Raw genomic sequence first — 15,320 nt, 5'->3', positions numbered from 1 at the left:
AGCGGTGAGTGTGACTGGGGAAGGAGAGTTTTATGGGGCATGGGCAGTTGTAGCTGCAGGAGGAAGCTGCAATCTGAATGCCAGAGAAAGCACTTGCTGTTCAGAGCAGCTCCTGAAAAGTTGGTTTGGGGACACACATGCAGGGACCTGAATCTCCAGCATTTCCCTGGAACTTCTGGAAAGCAGTCAGAGAGTGAGTGGTGATAGGGGGTTAATTTGATGGCAAATTATCTTTAAATTACAGCGGTACAGCTCCATTGAGTTCTGGTTTGTTGCAGTGGAAAAAATGAGCAAATATAGCCTCTGGGGCTGATACAGGTAACTGCAGGAAGGGAATTCAGCAGCCTTCCCTCCTCTTGTATTGACCCTGTCTGAGTTGCTTGCTTGCATCATACTGCTTTTTAAAGACTCTGATCCCCCTAAGGTAACCTACAAAAAGACTTTTAGATTGTGACTCCATTAGGGTTTGTTTGTTGGTTTTTTTGGGTTTTTTTTTTTCCACTGTAAAGATCCAGTAAACTATTTTTAAAAAAAGAAAAAAGCTTCCCCTGCATGTTTATCCTTGCAGTCTTAGGGGTGTCACATCAAACTCCTTGAAGATCATCTACAGTCTGATTTCATCTGTCCTTGCCTGACACTAAAACTGGTATTTTTCCAGTTTCTCATGAGATGGTGAAAATCTGAATGAGTATTTAAAATCTTTTGGAAGAACAGCTAAAAAGCCTTTCCCTTCTCATACTTGACCATCTTGGTCAAGTTTTCTAGACATGAGACTTCCAAGAAGAATGGGTTGAACAAGACTTTGAAGGAGAAATGCTTTAAATCTCAAAATTAAATTGCTCTAGTTCCTTTGGATCTGACAGAAAGTGCAGATAAAGATCTTGTGTGTTTAAGGAAAAAGGCTGTTCTTCCTGCAGTAGTTTTCCTGAGCAAAAGTCAAAGCAATGTGTAAGAAGGGCAAAGGATGCTAACATACAGTCTTCTATTACACCAAGGATGTGAGGCTTTTTGTCATCTGTGTAGGAAGTTGATGACTTTTAAACCTTCCTGTTAGGTATTCTTAATATCTTCTGCTGCTCTTTGACCTGTCCTCTGTCTAGCAGCTGCATCTTAAAGAGCAGATGAAGTCATCTCAAGGATGGCAGGTCCTAATCTCAGTAATAGCTTCTATCCATTACAAGGTGTGAGTTTGAAATGATCTGTGAGTGGGTTTATCTCAGATCCCACGTAGCATTTTTTTCTCAGTAGCAGCAAGAAAGGGAAATTATCAGGCAATGGGGAGAAGCTGTTTATTTTTAACTTACCCTTTCTTTTTAAGTTCTATTTCATAATTAAAGGAGATAAGGAGTGGAAGCCAATGAAATACATAGTGAAGGGATAAGCTGATCTCAAGCTTGCTGCAGAGATTACAGTAAGTAACAGAGTAGAGACTTTGGGGGCCTCTTTTCTTCCCTGTCCTCGTCCTGAAGTATCAGACTGAGTTCTTAGCTTAGTTCCATGCCTTTCAAAGGTGATGCAAGCAGACAGATTTAAAGGATTCTGGTTACAGGGCTCGCTACTGCTCTCAGAGTTTACTTCTCTTCACCATGGTTTGAGGATGCCTCTCTTGACTATCTGAAGAGATCTCTACTCAGAGCTAGCAAGGAGGAATCCTGATTATTCCTAAAGAAACACATCCATTGAGCAATCACAACTGTGTGGCACTGTGCACACCTGTGTGTATGGGAATACAGGGAGACTGAAGGGAAGGTTCCTGGGGAGTCAGGTAACCCTGAATGAAATGCCTTTGCTCTTGAATTACTGCGGGAGAAGCCTGTTCAACTCCTCACCTTTCAAACCAGGATTTTCTCTGCAGCTTATTAATCTTGATCAATTTGGCTTCCTCTGATTGACAGGAGCAAGCTGCCAGATCCTTTATTGCTCAGAAGAAGGTGCATTATGCTATTACACCGTGTCCCTAGTGGATAGTTATTCCTGTGCCCAGGTGGCTTTCTTTCATCATTGCTCTTGGCTCTGCAATACTTCTTGTAGCTTCTGCACACAGGAGCAAGAAGGGCAGGCTGAATTTGGAGATGGATGTCATTGCAGGGAGTTCTTTCTGCCAGTGGAGCTGACAAACAAAACAGCATTAGGAAATGAGTGCTGGAGAGGAGGATGTGAGCCTTTGCAACACTGGCAAGCTGTTCTTAAATAGCATTGCAGAATCAGAGTCAATGCAGTTGGGAAAGGGCTCTGAGACCTTCCTCCAAATCCTTATTCCTCTCCCTAGCTTGTGTCTGCAATGCTGCAGGACAGTTGTGCTGCAGAGACTGCTGTGTGACCATCTCACCTGGGAACCATTCTGGAACCCCTTTTTTTTACCCCCAGTCCTCATTTGGATGACTCCCTGTAGCTTCTGCCATCTCAGGCCCTAGCATGAGTATCTCTGTGCACCACTGCCACGTGCAGAGTTTGGGAGAAGCAAGCTTTTGAATGAACCCTAAGCAACTTTAGATTTCTTAGAATAAAAAATGTAAGGACAAGATATCTGTAAAGGGCAGGAGCTGCCAGCTGCCTAAAGGAGCAGTTGACAGTAGTGCTTACACTGTTGGGAGTACAAGAGGAGAAGTGCAAGGGCTCCTTGTTGTTCTGGTCACTGCTGTCTTTAATCCTCTGCAATGCTGTTCTTAGGATCTGTTCTGAGTTGTGATGCCTTCAAACAGGGTCCTCTTCTTTTGCACCTTTTACCACGTGTCTTCCTGGCTGAAGCTTGTCATGAGCGGGGATTACTGTAGTGCAAAGCTCACATGCTCATATTCTGTTTAGCTCTCAGAGCAAATGGCAACAACCTAAGAGTGAAGTTCCTGTGTTTGGGAGAATAATTTCAGGCATATGTTTGCCCAGGAGTGTTAACCTCTATGGTTCCTTGTAGGGAGATTGTTGTCACCAACCATCTCACAAGTGCTTTGAAGAATATGTTAGTCCATGCAATGCTTTAAGGCTAAAAATCATTGTGGGAGTCCCTCTTGGTGTTCCCTAGTTAGGAAAATGAATGGTTTAATAGAACAGAGATATGTAACTATGAGTTTGCAAGTATAGCCCAATGCTGGGAGCAGAGTAAGGCAGTAATAAAAGCTGGAACTGCTTTGGTTGTAAAAACTGAAGACAGTAAAGTATCTCCTGGGCAGGAAGACCTGGATTCATGTCTTTGTAAAAGCAGGGTCCATACCAAGGCTGGTCTTCTCTGAGTGCTGCTTGTCAGAAGCTTGTTCCTATCAGGAGGGACATGCAGTGCTCTGTATGAAGCTGACCTGAGCAGCTCTAGAAGCTGGTGGTTTAGCAGGCTGTGAGTGGTGATTCATGAGCCAGGAGGGAAGCGTGGTGACAAAGCTAACCTTGGGACTGTGGGACTGGGCAAATCTGTGTTTGTTTTGTGCTTCTGTGTTGCATCTGGGTGTACATGTGGTAATTAGCTGCTTGGTTTATTAATATGTCTAATTCTGATGACAGAAAGCTGCTGCTGTCATGGATATAGGTTTTATCTACCATTCTTATGAATGGAGAAATTCTGTAAATTTCAGGACTGTTCCTTGGCATTAGGAAGCCTTTAGTGCCCAGCTCCATGGTGTTAATCATGAGCCAAATACTGGCTGTTACAGCCATCTCTGTTGTGAAAACAGGTGCCAGAGCTGTGATCTATCTCAGCCCTGCTCCTCCTGTGCTGAGGAATGTGTGGATGCTGATTCCTGTGCTGTGTCTGACTGTTTCTGGCAGGTTTTGGAGGTGGTCAGGTCCAACTACGACACGCTGACGCTGAAGCTGCAGGACGGGCTGGACCAGTACGAACGCTACTCGGAGCAGCATAAGGAGGCTGCCTTCTTCAAAGAGCTGGTAAGCTGCCCTGCCTCTGAGCAATCAACAGCCCCCTCCAGAGCCTTTGTTATGGCCTGGCCAGTGGTATTTGGGGTGTAGCTGAGCAGTCCTGTTACTCCATTGGACTGCCCCCAAAGACAGGGCGTAAATTTGTATGGGGAGAAGCTGACTGAGCTGGCTGCTCCCACCTGGGGTTAATCATGGAGAGCAACTTGGCTTTTTTGCTGTTGTTAAGGGGATCATGGAGTTTGGGACTGGTGAAACACCTTCCTGCTCACTGCTCTCCTCCATCACTCACCAAAAAAGGGTTTCCAAGCATAGAAAGTGAAGGCATTCCCTAGAAATGTCTCCCTCTGCAAGAAAAGAAGACTGATGGTAGGAAGACCCACAAAAATTATACAGCAAAGACAAAAATGAGTCTAAATAATTCAGGTTGGTAATTATAATTCTTCAGCAAGCCAGCTTGCTTGCCCTTCTCCAGAGAGCACTGATGGAACTTTTCTTGACCACATGAGCAATTTTCATGTCCACTGCCACATGAGCATGGAGGCAGTGTTTTTGTAGTGACTGGTGTGTGAGGGAAGCCTCACTCTTGAATCATTACAGCTTCACCAAAAGGGAGGGATCTCTAACTTTGGCAACCTTCTCCACCAGTCTGAGAATTGATTCTTTCTCCCAGCTCTGTCCCTGCTGATTGATGAGTAATTGATGCCTGCCTACTCTATCACGAGTCTCCATGAGTTGGGGCATGTTGTTGTGCATCCTTCTGTCAGCTCTGCTCCAGAACAGGCACCTGAAATGGTTTTTGTTTCCTTTTACAGCATGCTTTTAACTTTCTTGGGGTCATTCCAGCCCTGACATTGGGTAGTATATGGGCAAAAGCATTTGCAATTGCTTCTATGCTATTTTTCTGTGTTCTTTTGTGCCTGTTTTTGTCTCTCTGGCCTGCTGTTTGACACAGCTTTCCTGGAATACAGCAAAGAAATTTGGCCATAGCCTTCCTGTGACACAGGCTTTTTCTATTACTGAACTCTAGAAATAAGACACATTCCCGTTTCTGTTGTCATCTCTTCTGTCCCAAGGGCTCCCACCCTCAGCCAGCATCTCCTTCTCCTTTGCCACATGACTGCCCTGCTTCCTGCATGTCCCACTTTCCACTTGGTCTGGCAGAAGCTCAGGCCAATCATGCCAATTGATTAAAATTACATTCTCAGTCCTATGATCATCACAGCCATGAAACATTTCAGCTAAAATTATTTTCTTCCTGACCAATTTCCTATTTTTTTTCAAAATCCCAATTTTGTATCATTTAAGAATCTGTTTATCATAACCAGCCCGTCAACTCCCTGGTGAAAATTGCCCATCCAGGTACCCCTGGGACCCTCTCCTCAAGAGCATATAAAAGCCTGAATAATTACTGTATAAATGTGCTGATTTGACCCAGTTGTGAATCAGTTTAATCCACATCTCTAGATGCCCTGAGAATTGGGACCCTATTAAACGTTCTTTACTCACAGCTACAGAAAATCCCCTGCATTCCATTAAGCCGCTGCCTCGGCGCAGCGGGGAATGAACCTGATACGTTGTGATTTGTCTCCAGCAAATCCACTTGGCCTCCCGGCCTCCTCGCTCTGCTTTTCTCTAGGTGCACAGTAACTGATGGCTCTATTAATTGTTCAAACAACTCATCAAAAAGGCCCTAATCTGCCCTGTCCTTCCCATAGTCCCTTCAAACCAGGTACTTGCTTTGTTTTTGTGAAGATTTTGAGTCTGTACTTCAGTTTCTGTTGCTGGTCTGATGCTGGATAATACCCCCCTACCCAGTGCTTTGGGTTTAACCTCAGAGGTTTGCAGGATTTCATGGAGGGGGCAGAGGGAAGTTGCTGCAAATCTCTTTGTGAGCTGTACCAAAAGTTCAGAGCTGGTGGTGAACAAGTTTCTGAATTCACATTGTTCCCATCAGGTCTTCCTGGACAGGATCCGTTTGCAAGTAATTCTTTCCAGATTCTGCCAGGTTTTCTTATCACTGTCTGCAAATGTTTGCATCAAAGCAAACCCTTCTTGGGTGGGGAATGACACAGAGGAGACATTTTCCTTTTCAGCTGCCTTTTTATCTCTCTTTGCTCCCATTAAGTAGGTGAGCAGAAGCTTCCCCAAGCCATTCTGGGGGCTCCTTTATGCTTAGAAATCTTGTTCTCACTCCTTTGACCTGCTTTGCTAATTCACTGCTTCACTTCTCCTGCTTTGCCTCAGTGCTGCTCTTTCTTACTAATCCCAAAGAAGAATCTGCTTTCTTCTGCCATTCCCTTTACAAAGAGGTTTTCAAAGGCTGCGATACTGCGGCCACATTGTGGTGGAAGGTGATGTGCAGATTGTTTTATCAGCTGGGTTTTTCAGCATGTTGTGCTGCCTTTGAGGGGCTGAAGGAATGAAGTTAAGAAGTTTTCTTACACTTTTTATTTCTTTTCCTTTGAAGCCTCAGGGATGTCATTTGAGGTCTGTGCTGCTTTGATAGAAAGGAATGGTTTGGATGTGAGCTTTTGGACCCTCACATTGCAGCTGGAGGAATGTGTGGAAAGAGATTTCAGCATCTTTCCAAAGCATTCACTGTCTCTGCAGTTAGATAGGTTTCATCAGTCTCAACACAGTCTGATTAGGGATTGAGTTCGACTGGGGAAATTATCTTAATTTGACTTTCAATTAAGTGTAGTAGTCAGTGTAAATGTTCTTCCCATTGTACAAATAATTTAAGGACTGCTTGTTGATTAGGAATAGGTTTAGTTGATGAGACTTGCTGTGAAATAGGAGTGTCGGTACAACCTTGCACACTTCCAGCTCTGATGACACAAAACTAAAATTTTATCATGTTTCCCCCCATGGTTAATGCCCTTGTTTCATCCATTCTTTCATTTACTCATTCTTCCACAGGTGGTGTCAGTATTTTGTGCATTTTCCATTTTTTCAACACTTGTGGACTGATAGTAAGAAAACAATTTTAGAGTTCTTCTGTCCCTAATTCTCCAGGATGCTCCATACAGAAGCAAGAGAGGACATGTGCTCTGCTGGTACTTCCTAGCAGAATTAGTGTTAAAGCTCTGACCTTAATTTCTGTAGTTCTGACTTTGTGTAAGTCTGGAGGGATCTGGAAAATTCCAGGCTTGGGCTGCCCACTGCACCGAGAGCTAGGAGTCCTGGGGTGTATCCTTATGGAGCAGCTTAGATACACTATAGGAAGCTTCTGAAATGCATCCTTGTTACAGACTGACACTTCCCTGTGTAACTGTCTGCTCTTCCATCTCCAAAAGGGAGATGAGCTCTGGCTCCCTGTGCTGAGCCCTGGTGCTGGAGATAACTTGATTTAACTTTAATTTGAGCTATTCTTACCTTTTAAGCGGGTTGGCTCAGGCTGCCTGATGCCTCACAGCAGAAGTGCTGGGCAGAGATTTGTGTAAACGTCACTCCTGTGTGTTACCATGCCCACTCTTCTCCCCAGTTTGTGTTAAGGGAGATCTACGTTCATCTAGACTGCTCTTGACCAAAGTTTGTGTCTAAAGCTTCTCTTGTAACCTGAAGCTGTCTTTAAATGACACTGGCTCCACAGTAGCTTCAGGTGATCTCCTCCACTGCTTCACAGCCCATAGGTTTTAAAAGTATTTCCTCTTTTCCTGTGTAAATCTTCTTTGTCTAAATTAGGCTGTGTATTTCTTGCCCCATCCCTGGGGAGCCAGATAAATATTACTCACTGTTCTCTTTCTGACCTCATTTTACATAATGGAGTGTGTTTGCTCTATTCCTCCTTCTCTTTGCAAACTAATCAGGCTAATTAATTTCTTGTGCTCTACCCCATAGCTACAATTTCTGCTAAGCCCTGTGTTCTCATTGTGCCACTCCAGCCTCACTTTCTGGGCTTGCAGATACTCCTTCTTGGAGACCTTGATGTGTATACAAGCTGGGAATCTTCTGCTGCTGGTACCTGAGTCCTGGCAGCAGCTCCTGAGGCCAGGAGCTCATTACTGCTTGTACTTTGTGTTGCTGGGACCCACAGAAATGCTTTTAGTCAGAATAAGGATACTGCTTATAGCATCTGCCCCTTTTCTTCAGGCACTGATATTCCCCAGAGCAGAGAACTCCCCACAGCTCATTGCTCGTGTTCTTTCCTTCTTGTAAGAACTGACTGGATCATTGGAGCACTTGGCAGGACTGGGACCAAATCCTGTTAGTGGGACTCCTGTCTCCTGGCAGCAGGACAGACCTGTGCCAGCCAGTGCTCTGGAGACCCCTTGCAGTGGTGTTTAACACAGGGTACAACCGTGCTTATCTTGCAATACGTGGTCCCAAACTATTTGAGGATGGAGTAAGTCAAAAAACACCTAAAGCAGAGAGTTGAAGGGGTGCTCCAAGGGAACAAAGATGCTTGGGGTCTCTGCCAAGCATCCTGATGAAGGAGAGTTTGTGGTTTTTGCAGATTACTTAAAACTTAAGTACTTTGTCTCTTAGGGTATTCATCTTTGCTGGCGTGCTCGAGTTGTTAGGGTTTATGCAATGGGGCTCACTGGGGTTCATTTCACAGCTTTCCCTGATAACCTTCCAAGTTTTGCTTTCCTTCCCTTTCTTACACATTCTGCCTTTTGGGTGGCTTTCTGCCCTTTCAGTGTGTTTTTCTCACTGGGTAGCAAGTGGGACCCTCAGCAGTGTGTATATATATGCTCTTCCAGCCCCTGGTATTGGATTCCTCATTATGCATCTATGGAATTCTTCCTCCAGTGTTTTTAGAAAGTACAAAACACTAACCAGGTCAGCAACAACCTTATTATCACAGGCTCCAAGTCTCTGGGAACTGTAATCCTGTTGTTTGGATGAGCTTGTGTCAGTTTTGCTTTCTGTCACTGCTGCACAGTCGCTGACACAGATGATGTTTGACTTTGTTTTCTCGTTGCCAAGTGCAGCTGAGACTGAGCCCAGTCTGGGGCCTGCGTATTTGGCCAAGGAGTCTGCTGGCACGAGGGGGGAAGGGAAGCTGCTGTCAACAGGGCTGTCCAGCTCTTCTTTGTGCTCTGTGGGTGACCAGAAGTCTGGGTGTCATTGAGGGATAAAGGTGTCTCTTCTTCAGAGACAGCCAGTGAGCCAGCTGCATGTGTACAGCACTCAGAATACACACAGCTGGCTCTGAACCCAGGGGTTTCTGCCAGCCTGGGTGATGATTTGTGTTTACAGCACAGTTGCATGGCCTCTGTCCTCCCCTTCAGTCTGTATCTTTGGCTCTGGGGTTCTGGAGCAGGACAGAGGCCATGGCACTGCACTGATCTGGGAAATGCTCACTGGCACTCTGGTGGGCATTGATAAAATATGATCTTTAGGCTGCAGCCTGGGAATGCTCACTTCCCCCATCTCTTTGCCCCAGAACAGTAACGACATCATAGCTCCTGCATCCACACAGAGCATCTTCTCCCATCCCTGTCTCATTGGGAGTTTACTCTCCTTGCTGGGATGTCACTGTAGACATTCCTGTTTTTCCAAGGAACAGCTGAACCTCAGCATTTCCTTGCTAGGCTGGAGTCTCAGTGAGAGCTTGCTGCAGCAATTTTTGTGCAGCTGGAAGTGCAAAACAGCTTCATGCTGGGCATGGAGGTCAGCAGTGTCAAAACCACCGGGCTCATGAGGAGCCAGGACGAGTCCCGTGGCTAAAACATCTCGTTTTGTTTCTGTCAGGTTCGCTCCATCAGCATCAACGTGAGGAAGAACCTTGCTTTCAACACGCTGAGCCAGGAGCTGCTGCTGAAGGAATTCTCGACGATCTCGTGAGGCGGGGACGCTGCGGCAGCGCGGGCGGAGCCGGGCGGCCCGGTGGGCAGGGACACTCCGCTCTGCGGCCGGGCCTCTGTGCCTGCGGAAGGGACTGAGTTTCTTTTAGGGGAACGCCTTGCTGCTGTGTGTCTGATCCCAAAGGAATGTGTTTAAACAGAACTTGGGCTGAGGAGAGCTGATTGGCACGTTGAGGAGGAAGCAACTTTTTATGGTGCCGCGGGAGTGGGCAGCCATTCCTGTGACATAGCAATGGGAGATTCCCTCCACAGCCTCAGGGAAAATGCACTGGAAACCTTTGTAGCAAAGCTGGGGAGAGCTCACAACTGAAATAATAAAATCAGCCCAGCTGTGTGAAACTGTTCTGGGTAGAGATTGCTCACCTGCTCTATGGGGAAAGCTCTTTGGTCCCAGGTGAGGGCTGTTCTTGTCCATCAGCCTGGGTCAACGTGTCCTCCTGTCACGTAAGTCAAATCCATTGCCATCCCATTGGGAATGGCTTTGGATTATAAAACAGTTTCCCCAAGGAGCAGGCCTTGCTCACTGCTGTCTCCTGAGTCAAAAGGTGTCACTTCAACCAAGCCATTGGAAAAGGGGAAACTTTGCTTCCAAGGCTGTTGGCTTGCAGGGTCCATTGTGAGCCAGGATCCAAGAATATGGGTCATCAAACAGAGCACTTTGCTACTGGAGACCAGCTCTGCTTGGAGTCACTGTTGCTTCCGGTAGCCCCAGCTCATCTGCTGTTTCTAAGGTAGAGGGACATTTTTAGATATTTGGTTTTCATGGGGCAGAGGCTGACTCCTTCTCCCCACTCACCTTGTTGCCCATCAGAGACCGCTTTGCGACAATCCTCCTCTTCCTCACAGGAACATCTGCCTTGCACATGTTTGCAGGTGCCTGGTGACCTTCATAAATGAAGAAGTCTCCAGTTTTTCCTTTGTGTGTAGCACACAGTTAAAATGCATCTGGAGAAGTAGTGACTTCACTTTCCTGCCCTCCTGTCTTCACCAAGCGACGTTCAGCCGTGTCTGCTGAGGGCTTCCCAAGGAGCAGCTCTGGGATGATGCTCTGGGGCACAGGCACCTCTCTGCTCCCAGAGCCAGTGCTGCAGAGGTGCCCACATCTGGCAGAGCCTGTTTAGAGTGCTGTGTCAGGCTCCCAGCTCAGGAATACGCAGCATGAACACCTGTTCCACACCTGTTCCCTGCTCATGCATTTTCAGCTCCCAGCACTGATGTTATGATATTAGGATCTGGCCTGACTTGGTGGACTGAAGTAGAGAAGTTTTTTACATCCCAGATCCACAGTTTTTTTTCCTCCCCCTAGAAAACAGATGTTTTTTTTAAAAAGTGCCTAGTCCTGCTCTTAGCCTTGTAGGTTAGTGTGAGTAATGTGGATGTCATGCTCATTTACTACCATTTTTAGGCAAGGCTTTTTTCATGCTATTGTGCATTAATTGTGTTAATGTTTCATCTTACCTGCTATGAGCATGGGAAACTGAGAGCTGTGTCCTTGGCCACCCACTGGGCACAACACTGATGACATCCCTATGTTTTCCTTGGGAGCACTGGCTTCTCTCAGCAGATGATACTATTCCTCAGCAGGGAATTGTCTGGCTTTTAACAGCTAAGCCAGACGTTTATTTGCTTTCTGCCATGCAAGTGTATGGGAATGTGTATGTGTCAGAGGGACAGTGCTTAGGGGAGAGCAAGCAGGCTCCATAAAATCACTGCTTGAGAACAGGCCAGGGCATGTAGAGGAGGCAGCTTTTCCAGTGGAAAATGAGGAACAGTTGCTTGCAGTACGTGGTGCTTGTCTGGGGGGATAGAGGGGGATCTCACTCTCTGAGGGGTGGGATCTCACCTTCTCAAGGGGACTTGAGGTGCAGCCCCAGCATTGTGACTGGTGGAGCATTGAGTCATCCAGCTGTCCTCATGCCTCCTGTTCGCTGAGCCCATTTAGGCTGAGCCTAGACACATACATGAGAGAGTTCGGGATGAGTCTGCTTCTGACTTGGCAGCCTCTGGACTTTTCAGCTTCTCACTCTGGGCTCAGCTATCCTGTCTCCCTGAGGGTGCTCCCTTGCTGGGATGCTCATAGAAGCCCAGGCATGTGTAGGATCAGTTCCTGAGCCCAGCCCTCACCCAAGTCTGAGCTGGGGAAGACTGTGATACATGTCCTCTTGTCACACTGTCACTGAACCAAGCACTGTAAATGGATGTACATACAAACCTAGAGCTCAATAAATAGCAGAGCCCCGTCTGTCCAGAGTGTGCAGTGTTTGTCCTTCACTGGAGGGAGAGTGGGGTGGCTGGGGAGTGGCCCTGTCACCGTTTGGTGGCACACTGGCTGCAGCAGGGCTATCGCTGCCCTTGGGCTCTTCCAGCCTGAGCAGAGGGCGGCTGTGGTGCTGCACAGTGATGCTCTGTCCTTGGTCCAGTGTGCAGGTACCACCCAGGACTCAGCATCCCTCTTCCTCCTGCGTGTCCCTGGGCTGGCACTAAGGAAACCTCGAGCAAGGCTGAGCCCGTGAGTGAGGGATGCAGGGACCTGGCTGTGTGTGATGCTCTCTGTTGCTGGTGTCAGCAGACTCCTGCTCACAAATTCTGCTGCACATTTGTCTGCTTTGTTAAACACCCTACTACAATTTGTGTTTTGAGGCCAGCTTGAACTGAGCAGAAAGTAATTTAAATCTTAATGTTCAGCTTCAGGATGTGTGTGACAGCCTCCAACTTCCCTGTATCTGATCTGAGCAGGTGAGTGTATTTTGTTATATCTAATTCATAACTCTGTCTGTTATTGGAAGAGCTGTTTCTGAGGCTTGGGGAGTGTGGGGAGAAGTCAGATTGCTACCTTTAAATTATGCAGCAGCTGCAGAGAGACAAATACTTTACAAAATAATGACCTGGAAGAGAATTGAATTTGAGCTAAACTTTGGAGGGAGTTACTAAGAGTTGTTTTGTAAGTGCCACTGATTTTTGATCTCTTTTTCCTGAGCTCTTACAGGTCCCACTTCTCATGCAGACTTGAGAGAGAGGTAGCTCCTCAGGAGCTGAGTCTTCCCTGCATGGGCCAGCAGCTCCAAATGGTGTTTTGTGTGTTCTTTGGAGCTGCCAGGAGCAGGTAGTAGCAAACCCCTGGTCCTTTGCTGGTCAGAGCCCTGGCTCTCCCACGTACAGCACAGTGTGATTGTGCCCAGGGGGACACTGATTAAACAGAGGGCTGATCCCAAATGTGTACGATAGGCAGCACCCTCAAGGGAGCATTGCTGGATGCTGTTGTCTTTCTAAAGCTTCTTTGGGCCACCCTGGCAGGCGCTCAGGGCTGCAGACCTCAGCTCTGACCCAGTGTGGCTGTCAGCCCTCAGGGCTGGGACTGGCTGCAAAGAGAGATGTTCAGGATGGGGCTTCCCCAGAGAGATGTTCAGGATGGTGCCCTCCAGCTGCCCACACATCACCCAGGACCAGCAGCTTGTGCCCTGGGACAGAATGGGGCTCCCCTGGAGCCCCTGACATCTCAGCCCATCCCAGAGGGCCAGAACAAGCACAGGGCCCAGTGCTGCCCTCTCCCAGCTTGGCAGCTGCCAGAGCACAGGCTGGACCATGCTCTGCAGCTTCTGCTCTCTGTGCTGTCCCTCCAGGGCTAATTGAATCATGTGGCTGGAAATTGAATCCAATTGAATAGATTAAATGAGCCGGGCTTGCCTCTCACTGCAGCAAGCTCAGAGCCTTGCCAAGCTGCTGCCAGAGGCTGGGAGCTCCCAGGAGTCCCATGGGGGCAGGAAGGGGCTGGGGAGGCTGCTGGGATGGACACCCACTGTGCTGGGCTGCTTGTCCAGCTCTGCTGTGACAGACGGACCCTCGGCCACTGCTCAGTGATGTGCAGCTGGCTGTGTCCCAGGGCCCACAGGTCACTCTGCTACAGGCACACAGAGGTTGGCTTGGCTCCTTTCCCTTCTGAAGCAATTAATGACTAATTAGCTGGATCTCCCCTGCTCCAGGGTTAAACCAGGGCCCTCCCAACAGTGTGCAGGGGCTGGGATGCTCTGACGACCTGTGGCTGCTCAGGAGTTCCAATCCTGTTGTTCTCCCAGCCTACAAGGGGGGCTCCAGCAGCATTCCAGTCCCATGCTCTGCTTTCAGCCCCTCTGCTGCAACCAGTGGCAGGCCAGTGGGATGGGATAGGATGGATTGGGATGGGCAGCTGAGAGCAGAGTGCTGAGACCCGAGTCACAGTGGAGATGTTGTTTCCCTGCCCTGGCAGTGCAGGAGGACACGTGTCCGCAGTGGGGACTCGCTCGTGACAGAGATGCACATCTGTTCTCCTAGCAGACCTGAGCTGCTCAAAGAGTCCCCGGTGTGGCATCCAGCGTGGCATAAATGAAGGTTGGAAATAGTATCTAGTTCCTCTTTAATTAAAACCTGAGCCCACAGGCACTGAGCACACAAACATGAGACGCTTTGTAATGCTGGGAGGGCTTTTGGGACGCAGGGTATGTCCTGAGCCCAGGAATGCTCCTGTCTCCACTTCCCAGACTAAGCCTTTTCTTCACACAGATTTTGTATCTGTTGTGCAGAAGTGGCAAAGAAACATTCTGGGGGGACACAGAGCCCCCTTGCAGCCCACCCAGCAGTGAGGCTATGCTGGGGAATCCCTCCTTGCTGAGGGATAAGCAGAGGCAGGTGCCTGGCTTTCGAGGATACAGGGTGTGATGCAAAGTCCTTTCTCCCTCCTGCACACCCAGATTTCTCACACCTGCTAGTTTGCATTTGACAGAGGAATTTCCCTTCCTCCTGCAGCATTCCTGTTTGCAAGGCTCTCCCAGCAGCTTGCAGGATCATCTGTTCCTCCTCCAGCTTTGCAAGATTTTTCAGCAGCTGAAATTCCCCCCAGGTCTGAATCTCACCATGGATCCCACCTGCCCATGTGTCCCTGCAGGGTGGGTTAGTGGAGATGGGAGCAGCCCTCCCCTGTGTGTGTCCTGGCTGATGTCCCCCCTGGGCATCACCTCCCAGGGACCTGCTGGTCTGCTGTAGCTGTTCCAAGATTCCCATCTCTTTGCAGAGACCGAGGGGCCCATCCTGGTCTTGTGTCACCCAGATCCATTTCCTCTGCAGATGTAGTAAATGTCGTGGTTTATTCCTGAGTGGGGCCATTGCCCTGCCTGGAGCCCTCCCCAGACCCCTGCATGGTCATGAACATCCATCCCTGGTGCAGAGCTGCTCCTCTCCATCTGCTGGCACATTTGCAAGGGGTGAAGCTGGTTTAAGGAGCTTCTCATGCTTGCCCTCTGCCTCTGGCGCCAGTCCCTGAGGGCTGCCTGGGAGCCCTCTCTGCTGGGGAAGCAGAGCTGTCCCTTGTCACCAAGTGTAAATCTGAGCCCAGAGACACCAGGTGACCACAGCCAAAATAGGATTAATGGCATCTGCTGGGAGCTCATCCCGAGGACTGCTATTGATGATCATGGCTTTAAAATACTGTTAACAGTGGGTAAAGCACCGTGATTTCGAGCACTCCACAATTACATCTCTGTTTGAAATTTCCTAAAGATAGGATCAGACTCCTGAGTGCTGCTCTCTGCTTTTTCGATAGAACTAATAAGAATGGAGATTTGCAATTAGAGAGCGTGCAGGATGGTAGGGCAGATCAATGCCTTGTAGTTACCT

General features: G+C 48.1%; 1 protein-coding gene across 4 annotated transcripts in view; it reads left to right on the top strand.

Moving 5' to 3' along the window:
• The window catches only part of ARMH3 (armadillo like helical domain containing 3), a 122,567-nt gene extending 110,651 nt beyond the window's left edge, over positions 1 to 11,916 (top strand). For all 4 annotated transcript variants that reach the window (XM_064717405.1, XM_064717408.1, XM_064717406.1 and 1 more), the window contains exons 25-26: positions 3,754 to 3,870; positions 9,562 to 11,916. In XM_064717405.1, coding sequence (XP_064573475.1) covers positions 3,754 to 3,870; positions 9,562 to 9,654 — 210 coding nt within the window. In that variant the 3' untranslated portion in view covers positions 9,655 to 11,916. The remainder of the gene's footprint in view (positions 1 to 3,753; positions 3,871 to 9,561) is intronic.
• Positions 11,917 to 15,320: the final 3,404 nt, after the last annotated feature.

Source organism: Zonotrichia leucophrys, chromosome 6 (genome assembly GCF_028769735.1).
Source record: "Zonotrichia leucophrys gambelii isolate GWCS_2022_RI chromosome 6, RI_Zleu_2.0, whole genome shotgun sequence".
Lineage (NCBI taxonomy): Eukaryota > Metazoa > Chordata > Aves > Passeriformes > Passerellidae > Zonotrichia > Zonotrichia leucophrys.
The sequence above is the reverse complement of the archived record's forward strand: the minus strand, read 5'-3'. Positions and strand labels throughout refer to the sequence as shown.